The 14,276-nt window shown below is 48.5% G+C and overlaps 1 protein-coding gene across 2 annotated transcripts in view; it reads right to left on the reverse strand.

The window, feature by feature from the left end:
• Positions 1-13,918, reverse strand: part of RRP1B (ribosomal RNA processing 1B) — a 28,080-nt gene extending 14,162 nt beyond the window's left edge. Inside the window, exons 1-9 of one of the 2 annotated variants that reach the window (XM_038760424.1) lie at positions 13,762-13,918; positions 6,792-6,871; positions 6,224-6,281; positions 5,278-5,363; positions 4,668-4,729; positions 4,188-4,317; positions 3,394-3,458; positions 2,494-2,660; positions 21-112 (exon numbers count right to left, since the gene is read on the reverse strand). In XM_038760424.1, coding sequence (XP_038616352.1) covers positions 21-112; positions 2,494-2,660; positions 3,394-3,458; positions 4,188-4,317; positions 4,668-4,729; positions 5,278-5,363; positions 6,224-6,281; positions 6,792-6,871; positions 13,762-13,891 — 870 coding nt within the window. In that variant the 5' untranslated portion in view covers positions 13,892-13,918. Of the gene's footprint in view, positions 1-20; positions 116-2,493; positions 2,661-3,393; positions 3,459-4,187; positions 4,318-4,667; positions 4,730-5,277; positions 5,364-6,223; positions 6,282-6,791; positions 6,872-13,761 lie in introns of both variants that reach the window. The other variant, XM_038760423.1, reaches the window with a different exon arrangement.
• Positions 13,919-14,276: the final 358 nt, after the last annotated feature.

A 14,276-nucleotide genomic window follows, 5' to 3' on the forward strand; every position in this document is an offset into this window, starting at 1 on the left:
AGACAGGAAAGCCCACCAACCTGGAGTACAGGACCACTGTTTTCAAAGCTGCCAACTTGAATCTTTGGCTCCTCTTCCACGTTTGACCCGGCCTTCCTCGAGGAATCTTTGCCTGCTGATGTCAAAAGAAATCCAGGCGCTTAAGCAAATTCTCCGGGGACTCCCCTTACCCAGTAGTTCCAAAAGGAACTAGCGGGTGGAAAATCCATCATACATCCAGATCCAGGAGAGTAGTTTCCTGAGGTAGGAAGGAGCCATTCAGCCACTATGGATAGGGCTCTCAGACTCTTCCTCATCCCCCGTCCTGGCTCCATCAACAACTCTCCGAAGGAACGCCCCGCTCTCTCATCCCTTTCTCCCTCCCTGGCCCCACTCTGAGCTTAGGACTTCGCCTCCTTTACTAAGACATTAACTGGGGGCAACAGGAAAAGCAGGGTGGCCTAGTGGAAAGAGCAGATGACTGGGAGTCAGAGGACCTGAGCTCTAATTCCAGCTCCACCACCTATCCGCCCTGTGACTTTAAGCAAGTCGCTTCACTGTGCCTCAGTTTCCTCATCTGTGAAATGTCGTCCTTCCTACTTAGACTGTGAGCCCCTCGTGGACAAGGGACTGTGTCCCACCTGATTATGTTATATCTACTGCGGTGCTAAGCAGAGTGCTTGGTACACAGGATGATGATGATGATGATGGCGGCATTTATTAAGCGCTTGGGGGTTACAAGGTGATCAAAGTGTCCCATGTGGGGCTGTCTTCATAATAATAATAATGATGATGGCATTTATTAAGCACTTACTATGTGCAAAGCACTGTTCTAAGCACCTGGGGGGGTTATAAGGTGATCAGGTTGTCCCACGGGAGGCTCAGTCTTCATAATAATAATAATGATGATAACAACGATGGTATTTGTTAAGCGCTTACTATGTTGAAAGCACTGTATAGCACTGATGATGATGATGATGGGGAGAGGCGGCTGCCTCTGCTCTTGAAGACGGCTTTATGAGAAGCTAATTCCCAGGAGATCCATTCTGAGTAGGTGCCAAGAGGCGCTTAAATACCACTATAATAATAATAATAATTTTGGGAGGACCTTTGCCTTTCACATTTAGGAGGCAGAAACTTGGCAGTCACTGGGCACGCTTTCCTTCAAAACAACCGTGTGTCCCAGGTATGTGGTGGGCCTAACTGCTAATGGGCAGAGATGGGCGCCACTGGAAAAAAAAGGGTGTGTGTCTGTGTGTGTGTTTTTTTTTTACATGAATGAGGATGGGGGTGAGGGGCAACACACCCAGGATTCTCCCTCAGCTGTGCCTGAGCGCGCAGGGTCACGTAACCAGCTCTCAGCCAGCAGGATATTCCAAATCTACAACAGCACTATCTCCCCATTTCTCGGTGCCACCTGTCCCATGGAAGGAGCGGAGTAAGGCTCAGGGAACATTTGCAGTAGGAGACAGAGTGGGCAGGGCTTGCGATACCCCCGCAGACCCGGAAAAAAGGGTGAGAGTGGAAATCCGGAGACCGGGGCTCTCCGCTCAGGTCTGCTGATCAGCCCCGCGTCACTGAGCAGGGCACTCGCCTTCCCCGGCCCCCAGCCAGGGCCGGCTTCGGACGGTCGAGCAGGAGAGACAGCCACCTTGGGACATGCTGTTCCCAAATCACAGCAGTTTACCACTCGGGTGATTTGATCTGTGAGGGGGTGGCAGTTACATTCCCAATTTGGGGTTGCCAAATGTCTCTCTCCTCTGTAAATTGCAAATCATCGAAGTTTCTAAAAGATACTGGTAAATCACTCTGGACAGCAGCAGATGAATGATGATGATGATGATGGCATTTATTAAGCGCTTACTATGTGCAAAGCACTGGGGAGGTTACAAGGTGATCAGGTTGTCCCACAGGGGCTTCACAGTCTTAATCCCCATTTTACAGATGAGGGAACTGAAGCACAGAGAAGTGAAGTGACTTGTCCAAAGTCACACAGCTGACAATTGGCAGAGCCGGCATTTGAACCCATGACCTGACTCCAAAGCCCGCGCTCTTCCCACTGAGCCATGCTGCTTTGCTGAAAAGGCACAAAGTACTAAGAGGATTTTACCTTTGCACCCCTAAATACTCAAACCACAATTCATGATCACAAATGAAATGGAGAAACTTCAGGTTGAACTAGTTTCACTATTTTTTGTGGCACACAAGCAATTTGCTGTTCAAGGGAGATAATGTAGTCTCCGGAGAAAAGCGTGTGGCCCTGGGGATCACGGGATCTGGGTTTTAGTCCCTCACTGCCCTGCTGTGTGACCTAAGATAAGTCACTGCCCCTCTCTCATCCTGTTTCTTCATCTGCAGAACCAGGGAGAGGATGCCTGCTTCCCCTTTACTTCCGAGACCAGGGACGCCGTGAGGTACAGAGGCACGATAACAGTCAGTGTCCGGTTAAAGACAGGTGGCTGGGGTTTGATGAAGACTCAGCCCGGGGAGGAATACTTAAGACGGCGCTCTCACCTTTGACTTTTCTACTGGATGTTTTTTTAGGCGCCTCCTGCTCCTCTGTCAGCAGCCCGCCGTCCCCATTTGCTTGTCGCTCCTCCACGGCGGCTTCAACGGCAAACGGAGACTGGGCTACGATGGCTTCGAAGATGCCCTGGGTTATGGTCTGCACCAAGGCTGGACTAAAGGGGAGAAGCACGAAGGAAAGGAAATGCAAACCACCCGGGTCTATGGTGCTGTTCAGAGGGACTGGGCGGAGGAAGATGAATTCCATTTGATAAATTCCCATTCATCCCCCTGCCGCCCCCAATCACTTGGTTATACGGACTATATACGCCAGTCTGTGACTCCCAATGGCTCGTCCTCGTAAAGTGTCCTTGGAAATTCCCTTTCCGTAGGAGAGAGGCTCTCACTAACTTCAGAGCCTGGGAAACGCCAGAGTGGGCAGGACCAAGAGCCCATCTGGCCCAGTAGTCTTTCTCCAGGAGTGACAACTTTTGGACTTGTTTTGAGAGTTTCAGGGGCTCTCTCTTCAAAGGAGACTAGGGATATGCTCAGTCTCTCTCTCTCTCTCTCCCTATAAAAGCCAAAGGGTATCTTTTTCACCCTCACAATGTCCACCAACAGCCCCAGTGCCGTTCACAACCAATTAATGAAATGTAGACCCCAGAGTACCTCGGGGCCCGGGGACTTATTCACAAGAGTGCACATCAGCCAGGCATCCATCAGCCCTCCCCGCTTCCAGCATCTTGCCAACTGGTCCAACAGATTCCATCTGGCTCTTCATCTCATTTACCAATCCAGAATCCTTCCCCCATCCTGCAAAAATGCCCCCCCCCTCACTTTCTTCTCTTCTTTAGACAGAGTCGCCCATCAAATGGGGGCAATAAAACCGTTACAAGCATCACCACTCACTCCTTCGTCTTGGCGGTGATCTTGCAGAACGGATCGATGAACTTCAGATTCTGATCTGCCGTGAGCTGTAAAGAGAACAACGCGAGGGGGTGGGGAACCCAGTAAGAACGGGGCGAATGGCCTCATCTCCTCTTCTAAACCGTGAGCCTAGAATACCTTAACAAAAGCTCCGGAGGCCCTGCGATAGAGGTTGTGCGGTAAACACTGGCACCTTTGACAGGGAGGATCTCCGTGCCCATGTCCACAGGCCCTCAGCTGGGAGAAGAGAAGGCTGTGCCCGCTGTGACGATCGATCGTGAACGGGAGCCGGCCTCTGCCATCGGTCGCTTGGCCGTCAACGGGCACTTCTCGAGGCCCTGGCCCCGCTGTTCACGGTTCGAAGGGAATAAACCTTCCAACAGTGGGTGGAGAACGGAATGGTTTCAACCAGTTTTCGGATTCCTTATTTTTGTCATTACCCTGTTACTACGGACTTAGGCAACTGTTGAACATCTGACCCTCCCGTGCAAGAGTACGAGCTACTGGAAGGCAAGGGCGTCTGTCGGTTGATGGTCAGCGTGCTTTCCCCGGGGCCTGATGCGGTCCTTGGACTTGCCTCGTTTAATTTAAAAACTGGTGACGATGACAATTTCATGGGACCTTTACGGACAATGAGTCTGTTCTGCTCTTATAGCATTACTTATGGCAAAAGCGCAAATGTGATCCAACCAATACATGGGGAAAAACACCTCCTTTTCCAAATAAATGGGGGCTCAAGGATTAAACGCCGAGAAAAGAATGCTGGCCCTTCTTACCTCCTCTGCCCCCACTTTGGCCAATTCAGCAAGGTAGATGTCAATAAAGTGGAATTTCACTCCATTGGAAGCATGATTCGCAGGGTGCACGACTTCTTGCATGAGTACACCCAGAAATAACTTGATCCGGCTAAGGGAAGAGTACACGGTATTATTTATGTTGAACAGTAAAACAGCGTGTCACTAAATCATGTGCAGGTGCCTTAAAACTTTACTGTTCAGTAACTAATAAAAGTGAGACCACAACACGTTGAACACCTAAAAGGTAACGCAAATAAGCGCTCAAATGGAAACAGTCTGTGGCATTTAAGGAGTATCAATAATCAATGCTTATTGATTATCCACAGGATTGAGCTAGAGATTTTTATTATCTACTTTGGGGGGCGGGGGAGAAAAGCCCCTAAGAACAGCACAGCACCTGGCTTTTAAAAATCACGTTCTGAAAAATTTTAGGCCACCGGAACCTATCAGTCTACTAACCTGTCTTCCCAATCATTTCTCTTCAGTACCTCAAAGGACTCTCGCAGTACCACCCGGGTTAACTGAAGAGGGAACAGTTCGTTACAGCAGAAAGGTTAGGGATTTGCGACCTGCTAGGTAGAGTCAGAAGCGAGGGCCCAAATTTCTTCCGTGATCAAACTTAACCTCAGGGCTCCAGACACCCACACTGGTTCGCCTCTACCCTCCGCTCCCCCCACCCGCCCCCCCCAACACACCCTGGAGGGAGAACTCAGAGATCAAACCACCCTTCTTAAATAAACAAGCAAATAATATCCGGCGGCCAAATTCCATGCCTGGTCCTGAAAACTAAAGCTGTAACTTGAATTTGCTGCTTATCTTTCCTACAAGTTCTCTGCTAGCGTCGAATTCCTCTGAGGGCAGGACCGTGTCTTTCTCCTCTTTTTTCTCCTCTCCCAAGCAGCCAGTTCGGTGCTCTGTACCCAGTGAAGCGAATGAATGACGGACCACACTTCCATGTCCCTTTCCCTACGTGTGGTCTGGAGACATCCTTGCTCCACCTGTCCCGTGGGCCCTTTAAACATGGGTCTGCCCGCCGAAGGATAAGGATGAAAATGAACAACCGCCTCACCAGGTGGAATTTGTCCAGGTGCCGCCTGTCCAGGCCATCCCATTCCCGATTCATGGTTTGCCAGAAAGTCTGGATGAACAAGTGTTCTGCAATGAACAAGATACACCCAGATGCTGGGGCTCGATGAACGGGGACTACAGAGTCTTCGTGGACAGTCACCATAAAGCCTTGTTTCAAGGCCTCGTAACTACCTGAAGAGTTATTTTGGGGAATTTGAAAACAAGCAGAGCTGTGCGCTAATTGGGCTCCATGACTGCTGAACTAGAAAACGGGGTGAAAATACATGGACCTTTCAGGGAGGTCAGCTGATTTTGCCCACGGAAGACTGTTGTGCCCAATGGAACCCAATCCATTTTCCTAACTAATTGAATCTGTTGGGCAGAGACTCCTGCTTTCAGCACCTGCAATCCTCGGGGTCCATTTAAATTCAGGTCTCTGGGGCAGCAGCCAAAATGTTCATACCCCCACGCTGTTTTCTCTCAAAGCCACATAACTGTCCGGACAGACTTCCGAATTTCCGGACCCAATTTTCTACATTTTCCTGAGCCATTCAATAGCTGCATAATTTAAAGCTGCTTCCCACTCTCAAAGGGGTGTGAAGGGATACTGTCCTGTCTCCATGGGAACACACACATACAGATAAATTCTTGGCTACTTTAAAGATACCACAAGATACACTGCTTATGTGGGAAAACCACATTTTGCTGAAAAAAAAAAAGACATAAGTTAGGTTGCACACTAAGACATCAATATTTAAAATGTACATTTCTTTGGACTGTAATGCTGAACGTTTAAGAGGATTAAACTGAAGATTCACTGTGGGCCTCCTAATGTAGATGAACACCGAGAAATCTAGGAGAGAGGAAGGGGGAAGGGAACAAAATAGCAAATGTATCAAATAACACCGGGTCCCGAAAACAAAGCAAGAAATTAAAATGGCACTTACGAGCTTCCAGGTTAACAACAACATGGATAAGTTGAGAAATAGTGCCAGCTAGTTCCTCCTGGAAAAGAAGGGTTGGAAAAGATGTCAGGAGCAGTATTACATCTCACACCTTCCCTGTACCTGTGGTGGAAGTTACACCCTATGAGAACAGCACATTTCTTCTGAAAAAAAATATATCCAGAGACACATGAAATTTCACATTTCCCAGCTCAAAAATTCTCTTGCCTCAGAGCTGCCTAAGCAGGAGAAAATCTTGGAAAAGAGCCCATTTTCTCTTTAGAAAAATCATTTGTTCTCATATTGCAATGTTTTTAACCTTCAAAGCAGCTGTAAAGGCAGGTCTTTTGAGTAAGAACCTGGGGAGAAAGCTCCTTCGACCAGAGAGTAAATCTGAAAGGGGCTGGGGCAGTTCTGGGAGAGGGACAGTGGGAGTGAAGGAATGAAACACTGCACGGAAATGGACAGTTAATTTTCAGTCTCACCAGGGAATGAAAAAGGTTTTCAATTACACCTTCGGGTGCATTCACGCAAGACCTTTCTTACAGCAGAAAAGACTGAACAGCCTTACTTGTAGGAGGGGCTGATCTTGCATCCACATGCAGTAAAAGAGGCCTTTCCATATTTTCAGTAATTCCTCTTGACTGAATCCTAAAAGATCAAAAAGTACAGCGTTCACATTTGAAGATCCACCCACATGGGCAAGTTTAAAAATGGCCCTGCAAGCGATGAGGATAAAAGAGAGACGTGCACATGTATAATTCTCTCTTGCACTGAATGTCTTTTTCGGCCTAGATTTTTTTCTTCAGGCAACCATCGACAGCATTTATCGAGCACCTACTGTGCGTGGAGTACAGTATTAAGCTTTTGGGAGAGTACAACAGAGTGGGCTGACAGAATCCCTGCCCTCGAGGAGCTCACAATCTGGTGGGGGAGATGGCCACTGAAGATGTCCCCACGATTATTACGTCTTTCGAATGCACAAGGCTGCACTTGCATTGCTTGATGCCCTATCTCATGCACACCCCTGGCCAGCCCCACTATTCCAGACCGGAGGGCTACAGGGAAAAAAGCCCCCTTTGAGATGAAACAATCTACAACGAATAGATCTCGGAGGAAGAGGTTCTGTTCACGGTTTGGCTCGAGCTGTCCAGGTGTTCAAGACCCCTGAGCAGAAAACCAAACGGGGAGGTTCTGACTGGGAGAGGCAACTTAATTTAATCACGGAGGACGCAGAATTGCATTTCCTTCCCAGGAATGGCTGAATGAAGATCCCGGTGAACTTCGGCACTCCGACACATCATTGGGAATGTTGGGGGAAACGTGACCTAGTAGGTCTGGTTTCTACAACACCAATGAGGATGTGGAGATTAAAGAGTATGGTATCAGTGTTCAGGAAAAGGGGATGAATTTTGAAATGGGAACACTGGTTCAAAGGAGCCAGTGTTTAGAAGGGGTCAACTTACTATAAAATGCTGTATAACGAAAAGTGGACAGATCCTTCACTAAAGTTGAAAATCCACTGCTACAGCCAGCAGTTTGCAGCTTCCTTCAAAGGCTCATAATGGCATCACAACCCTTAATTTAGTTGTGCACCGAATGACTTTAGTAAAGACTAAACAATAGCTGTGATGTTTGCTCATTAAAGTATATAGCCCATAAAGGAATTTTATATTCCTCTACCAAAGATTCTGGACGGGATCCTTATTTATAAAACAGGAGTGCGCGCGTAAACACACTCCATGAAACAACACGGTTATGTGCCTTATTTCCCAGTTGTGTCGTGGGATAACTGGCCTGTGGAAAGAGCACAGATGTCAGGGGTAATGGGTTCTAATCCAGGCCGTGCGATCTCAGGCAAGTTGCTTCACTTCCCTGAACCTCAGTTTCCTCATCTGTAAAATGGGGATTAAATACCTGTTCTCTCTCCCCCTTAGATTTTGAGCCCCATGAAGGACAGGGATGGTGTTCGGCCTGATTACTTTGCATCTACCCCAGCACCTTGGTATGGTGCTTGGCAGGTAGTAAGTGCTTAGACACAAAGACCGTAAGCTCGGTGTGGGCAGGGAATGTGTCTGATTATTGCTATATTATACTCACCCAAGTGCTTAGTACAGTGCTCTACACAGAGGAAGTGCTCAATAAATACGATTGAATGACTGAATATCACTAACACTGGCGTTAGGCAGCAAGTGGCTCTGTTCAGCTAAATCAGTAGTGCTGTTTCTTGTCCTCAAAATTAAATTCCTATTGCTGATGGAAACAATGGAATTGAATAGTGAAAGATGATAAAAAGTACGGTGTTGTAATACGTCACTGAATACTTAATGAATCTATTTCATTAAGAGGCATTAGGAATTAAGTTTTTCGGAGCAGGCAGCTGGAGAGGAACTTAAACCGCTGAAGAATTCAAATGGTCGGTGCAATGACTCCTACTAATAATTGTTCCCTCAATAAACTGCTGCCGTACTTTTTCCACCGCCCGGTCCCAAAATAGTCACTGAGGTTTGAAATAAGTCTTCACAGGCTGAAAAGCTGGAGAATTTATCCCCCTTAGATTCCGCTACCCTTCACACATCCAAGAATCAAGAGGCACTTTAGAAAGGGGAGTACGTCAACGGTCGCTCGCTCCCTCCACTGTTGCCGACACGGGATTTTATTATAAAGCGTTAAGCTGGTTGGAAGATTCACTACATGCAACATGTGCTACGTGACATCAGCCCTGACTTTCAGGGGGCTTAACAGATCCTTTTTTTTTTTAATCTAACGGGTGACCTGCACTTGCAGATGACCGCAACCGCCACAGAATACCTTCTGAATAACTGAAAAAGTGTCCAAGTGGAAGTAATAATCGCGAGATTTGTTAAGCGCTTACTATGCGCCAAACACTGAACTAAGGGCTGGAGTAGATACAAGATAATTAGTTCCCACAGGGAATAAAGCCATTTTTATCTAATCCCACTGATAAGAGGTGAGTACCCACTGTTCCCAACTATTGGAAAGTTTCAAGTATTTGGTCGGAATGATTAAGTGAATTCCAGGAGTGGCCACAATGCGGCTCTCGGAAGACTTTGGTCTTTGTTGGATTGTATGTTCCTTGAGGGCAGCATTCAAGCCTGCCTTCTCTACTCTCTTTTCCCAAGCACTTTAAACAGTGTGCTGCATAGAATAAATGCTTAATCAATCGCATTTATTGAGCGCTTACTGTGTGCAGAGCACTGTACTAAGCACTTGGGAAGTACAAGTCCCAAGTAAGGACCACTGATTGCTTCAGTAGCAGTAGTAATAGCAGTGGCAGTTATGTTGAAGGCAACAGAAGTACCAGGCACAGGTTCTCCTCCCGCCTTGTTCCGGCAACGTTTGGGAGGGCTTACGGGAAGCAGAACTGTTTTTTGGGAAGTCAAGCCAGACTCCGTGAAGATGTGGGAATGGCTCAACAGTCGCAACACGGCTGCTTCAATACTCCCGGTCCTAGGAAAAGTCCAAGTCTCATCTGGACCAGAAACTGAGACGGCGGGGCCACCAGCCTCGCACGCGGATTTGCTCCGAGCCACCGCAGCCGCAAAGCCCAGAGACGGAAGGGAGGGTGGGCCGAACCCGACTGGATTCAGCCGAGCTCGGAGCCCGGGGCTGATCCGGGCGGCCCTCTCAATATTGGGCTAAGGCCACTGAGGGGACGAGCTGACTCTTCTATTTTTAAAGCTTTACACTTTCTACTGCTAGTAGTTTAAAGAGTTGGGAGAAACCTCGCAGTACTCTTCTGCTGTATCTCACAGCCATACTGCGACAGGGGCACGGCGGGGTTTCCGAATCAATCAATCGTATTTCACTTTAAGTGGGATTCACTTAATCACAAGCAAACACTCTACCCACAGACTAAATCACCTTTCTAAAAAGCTTGTTCGTCCCAATGGGGATTGAGACTGTGATCCCTGTATATATGTATATATGTTTGTACATATTTTTTACTCTACTTATTTATTTATTTATTTTATTTGTACATATCTATTCTATTTATTTTATTTCGTTAGTATGTTTGGTTTTGTTCTCTGTCTCCCCCTTTTAGACTGTGAGCCCACTGTTGGGTAGGGACTGCCTCTATGTGTTGCCAATTTGTACTTCCCAAGCGCTTAGTACAGTGCTCTGCACATAGTAAGCGCTCAATAAATACGATTGATGATGATGATGATGCCCCTGTGGGACAGGGACTGCGTCCAACTCCATTGGCTTGGACCTACTCCAGCACTTAGTACGGTGCCCGGCACGTAGGAAGTGCTTAATAAATACCATCATTATTATTATTATAGCGCTCTGCACATAGTAAGTGCTCAACACATGCAGTTGATTCCTTGAGGGCAAGCAACATGACTGGAGCATCTGTTTTAGTTTTCCAAATGCTTAGTACGGTGCACGGCACCAATCTGTTCTTCATACTTGCGGAGGACACCACTGACGGAAAAATTAACACTTGGGGGGTAGGTGTGTGGGGGTGAATCAATCAATCAATCGTATTTATTGAGCGCTTACTGTGTGCAGAGCACTGGACTAAGCGCTTGGGAAGTACAAGATAGCAACATATAGAGACAGTCCCTACCCAACAGTGGGCTCACAGTCTAAAAATGTGAGTGAATGTGGGTGAATGTGTGCACTCAGTAGGTGCTCACTAAATATCACCGCTAATACTATCAATTTCCTACAGAACAGTTTATGTCTTGGGTGCTGCCTCAAAACTTTGCAGGAAAATATCATACCCCCTATACTTCGTAATTTTTCAAATTCTGTCAGTTGAACTGTATTTACTGACCACTTATTCAGCGCAGGGGACCGAAACCGACATGAGGAGGAAACAGGCTTTGGTAGTTCAGCCCTACTAAAAGTAAATTCATTTTAAAAGAGGACTGTGAAGTACCGTGGAAACTAGAGATGGAAAATCCACAAAATCCCTCCGTCCATTTCACAGAGGGCAGCAGCATGGACATGTGGAAGGAACTCAGGTCTTGGAGTGGGAAGATTTGGGTTCCTCTAGACCGTAGCCTCACTGCGGGCAAGGGAACGTGTCTATCGACTCTGTTATATATTGCACTCTCCCCATCATCAGTCGTATTTATTGAGTGCTTACTGTGTGCAGAGCACTGTACTAAGCGCTTGGGAAGTACAAGCGCTTAATACAGTGCCGACAAACATGCGCTCAACAGATAGGACTGACTGATATTCCAGTCTCCCCCCATTTGCGTGGCCTAGTGAGCAGGGACTTGGGAGTCAGAGGTCGTGGGCTCTAATCCCGGCTCCACCACCTGTCAGCTGTGTGACCTTGGGCAAGTCACTTAACTTCTCTGTGCCTCAGTTACCTCATCTGTAAAACGGGGATTAAGACTGTGAGCCCCAAGTGGGACAACCTGATCACCTTGTAGCCGCCCCCCCCCCCCGCCCCCGTGCAGTGTTTCGCACATAGTAAGCGCTTAAATACGACCGTTATTATTAGGGAAGCAGCGTGGCTCAGGGGGAAGAGCCTGGGCTTTGGAGTCAGAGGTCGTGGGTTCAAATCCCGGCTCCGCCACTTGTCAGCTGGGTGACTTTGGGCAAGTCACTTCACTGGGCCTCAGTTCCCTCATCTGTAAAATGGGGATTAAGTCTGTGAGCCCCACGTGGGACAACCTGATCACTCTGAATCCTCCCCAGCACTTAGAACAATGCTTTGCACATAGTAAGCGCTTAATAAATGCCGTCATTATTATTATTACTATTATTATTTGGAGTCAGAGGTCATGGGTTCGAATCCCAGCTCCGCCACTTGTCAGCTGGGTGACTTTGGGCAAGTCACTTGACTTCTCTGGGCCTCGGTTCCCTCATCTGTAAAATGGGGATTAAGTCTGTGAGCCCCACGTGGGACAACCTCATCACTCTGAATCCTCCCCAGCGCTTAGAACAGTGCTTTGCACATAGTAAGCGCTTAATAAATGCCGTCATTATTATTATTATTTGGAGTCAGAGGTCATGGGTTCAAATCCCGGCCCTGCCACTTGTCAGCTGGGTGACTTTGGGCAAGCCACTTCACTTCTCTGGGCCTCAGTTCCCTCATCTGGAAAATGGGGATTAAGTCTGTGAGCCCCACGTGGGACAACCTCATCACCTTGTAGCCTCCCCAGCGCTTAGAACTGTGCTCTGCACATAGTAAGCGCTTAATAAATGCCGTCATCATTATTATTATTATTTGGAGTCAGAGGTCATGGGTTTGAATTCCAGCTCCGCCACTTGTCAGCTGGGTGACTTTGGGCAAGTCACTTCACTTCTCTGGGCCTCAGTTGCCTCATCTGGAAAATGGGGATTAAGTCTGTGAGCCCCACGTGGGACAACCCCATCACCTTGTAGCCTCCCCAGCGCTTACAACAGTGCTCTGCACATGGTAAGCACTTAATAAATGCCGTCATTATTATTATTATTTGGAGTGAGAGATCATGGGTTCGAATTCCGCCTCCACCACTTGTCAGCTGGGTGACTTTGGGCAAGTCACTTGACTTCTCTGGGCCTCAGTTCCCTCATCTGTAAAATAGGGATTAAGACTGTGAGCCTCATGTGGGACACCTGATCACCTTGTAACCTAGCCAGCGCTTAGAACAGTGCTTTGCACATAGTAAGCACTTAATAAATGCGGTCATTATTATTATTATTATTATTTGGAGTCAGAAGTCATGGGTTCAAATCCCGGCTCCGCCACTTGTCAGCTGGGTGACTTTGGGCAAGTCACTTGACTTCTCTGGGCCTCAGTTGCCTCATCTGTAAAATGGGGATTAAGTCTGTGAGCCCCACGTGGGACAACCCCATCACTTTGAAGCCTCCCCAGCGCTTACAACAGTGCTCTGCACATGGTAAGCACTTAATAAATGCCGTCATTATTATTATTATTTGGAGTGAGAGACCATGGGTTCGAATTCCGCCTCCACCACTTGTCAGCTGGGTGACTTTGGGCAAGTCACTTGACTTCTCTGGGCCCCAGTTGCCTCATCTGGAAAATGGGGATTAAGTCTGTGAGCCCCACGTGGGGCAACCTCATCACTCTGTAGCCTCCCCAGCGCTTAGAACAGTGCTCTGCACATAGTAAGCGCTTAATAAATGCCGTCATTATTATTATTTGGAGCCAGAGGTCATGGGTTCAAATCCCGGCTCCGCCACTTGTCAGCTGGGTGACTTTGGGCAAGTCACTTGACTTCTCTGGGCCTCAGTTGCCTCATCTGTAAAATGGGGATTAAGTCTGTGAGCCCCACGTGGGACCACCTGATCACCTTGTAACCTCCCCAGCGCTTAGAACAGGGCTTGGCACATAGTAAGCGCTTAATAAATGCCATTAAAAAAAAAAGGCGTTGTTTCCGCCCCCCCACCTCAGCCCGTGCGGCCAGCGGGCAGGCGGCGGCGCGCATGCGCACGGGCGCGGGCCGGCGGCGGCGCGCATGCGCACCGGGCCCCAGCCCCGCGCCTGCGCCCTGGGGCGCCCTGGTCCGCCCGCCCGCCCGCCTCCACGTGGTCCGGCCCCTGGCTGGCCCCACCTGCGGCCGTCTGCGTCTTCACGCCGATGAACCTGCGTAGCTTCCTCACGGCCTGCTCCCGGGTGCCCTTCTCGCTGGACGTCAGGCGCTGGGCGAACTGGATTTCGGCCGGCGGCTCGGCGGAGGCCATCGCGCCCGCTCCACCATCCCTCGCCTCTCCCGTCGCGGCCGCCGCACTTGCGCAGAACGGCGCGGGCCGGCCAGGCCCGGCGAGTCGCGGGCGCGGGACGATGACGTCAGGGCCCGCCGCCAATCGGCGCCCGACGCGGGGAGCGCCCACCAGCTCCCCCTACCGCTCGCTGGCCTGCGTGCGACCAGTCCGTCAATCATCAATCAATCACTCGTATTTATTGAGAGCTTACTGTGTGTAAGCCATATATACATATATATTATTTATTTATTTTTTTGTGCATATCTATTCTATTTTATATATATATATATGCGTGCGACCAGTCAGTCAATCATCAATCACTCGTATTTATTGAGAGCTTACTGTGTGTAAGCCATATATACAT

This window comes from Tachyglossus aculeatus, chromosome 18 (genome assembly GCF_015852505.1).
Source record: "Tachyglossus aculeatus isolate mTacAcu1 chromosome 18, mTacAcu1.pri, whole genome shotgun sequence".
Lineage (NCBI taxonomy): Eukaryota > Metazoa > Chordata > Mammalia > Monotremata > Tachyglossidae > Tachyglossus > Tachyglossus aculeatus.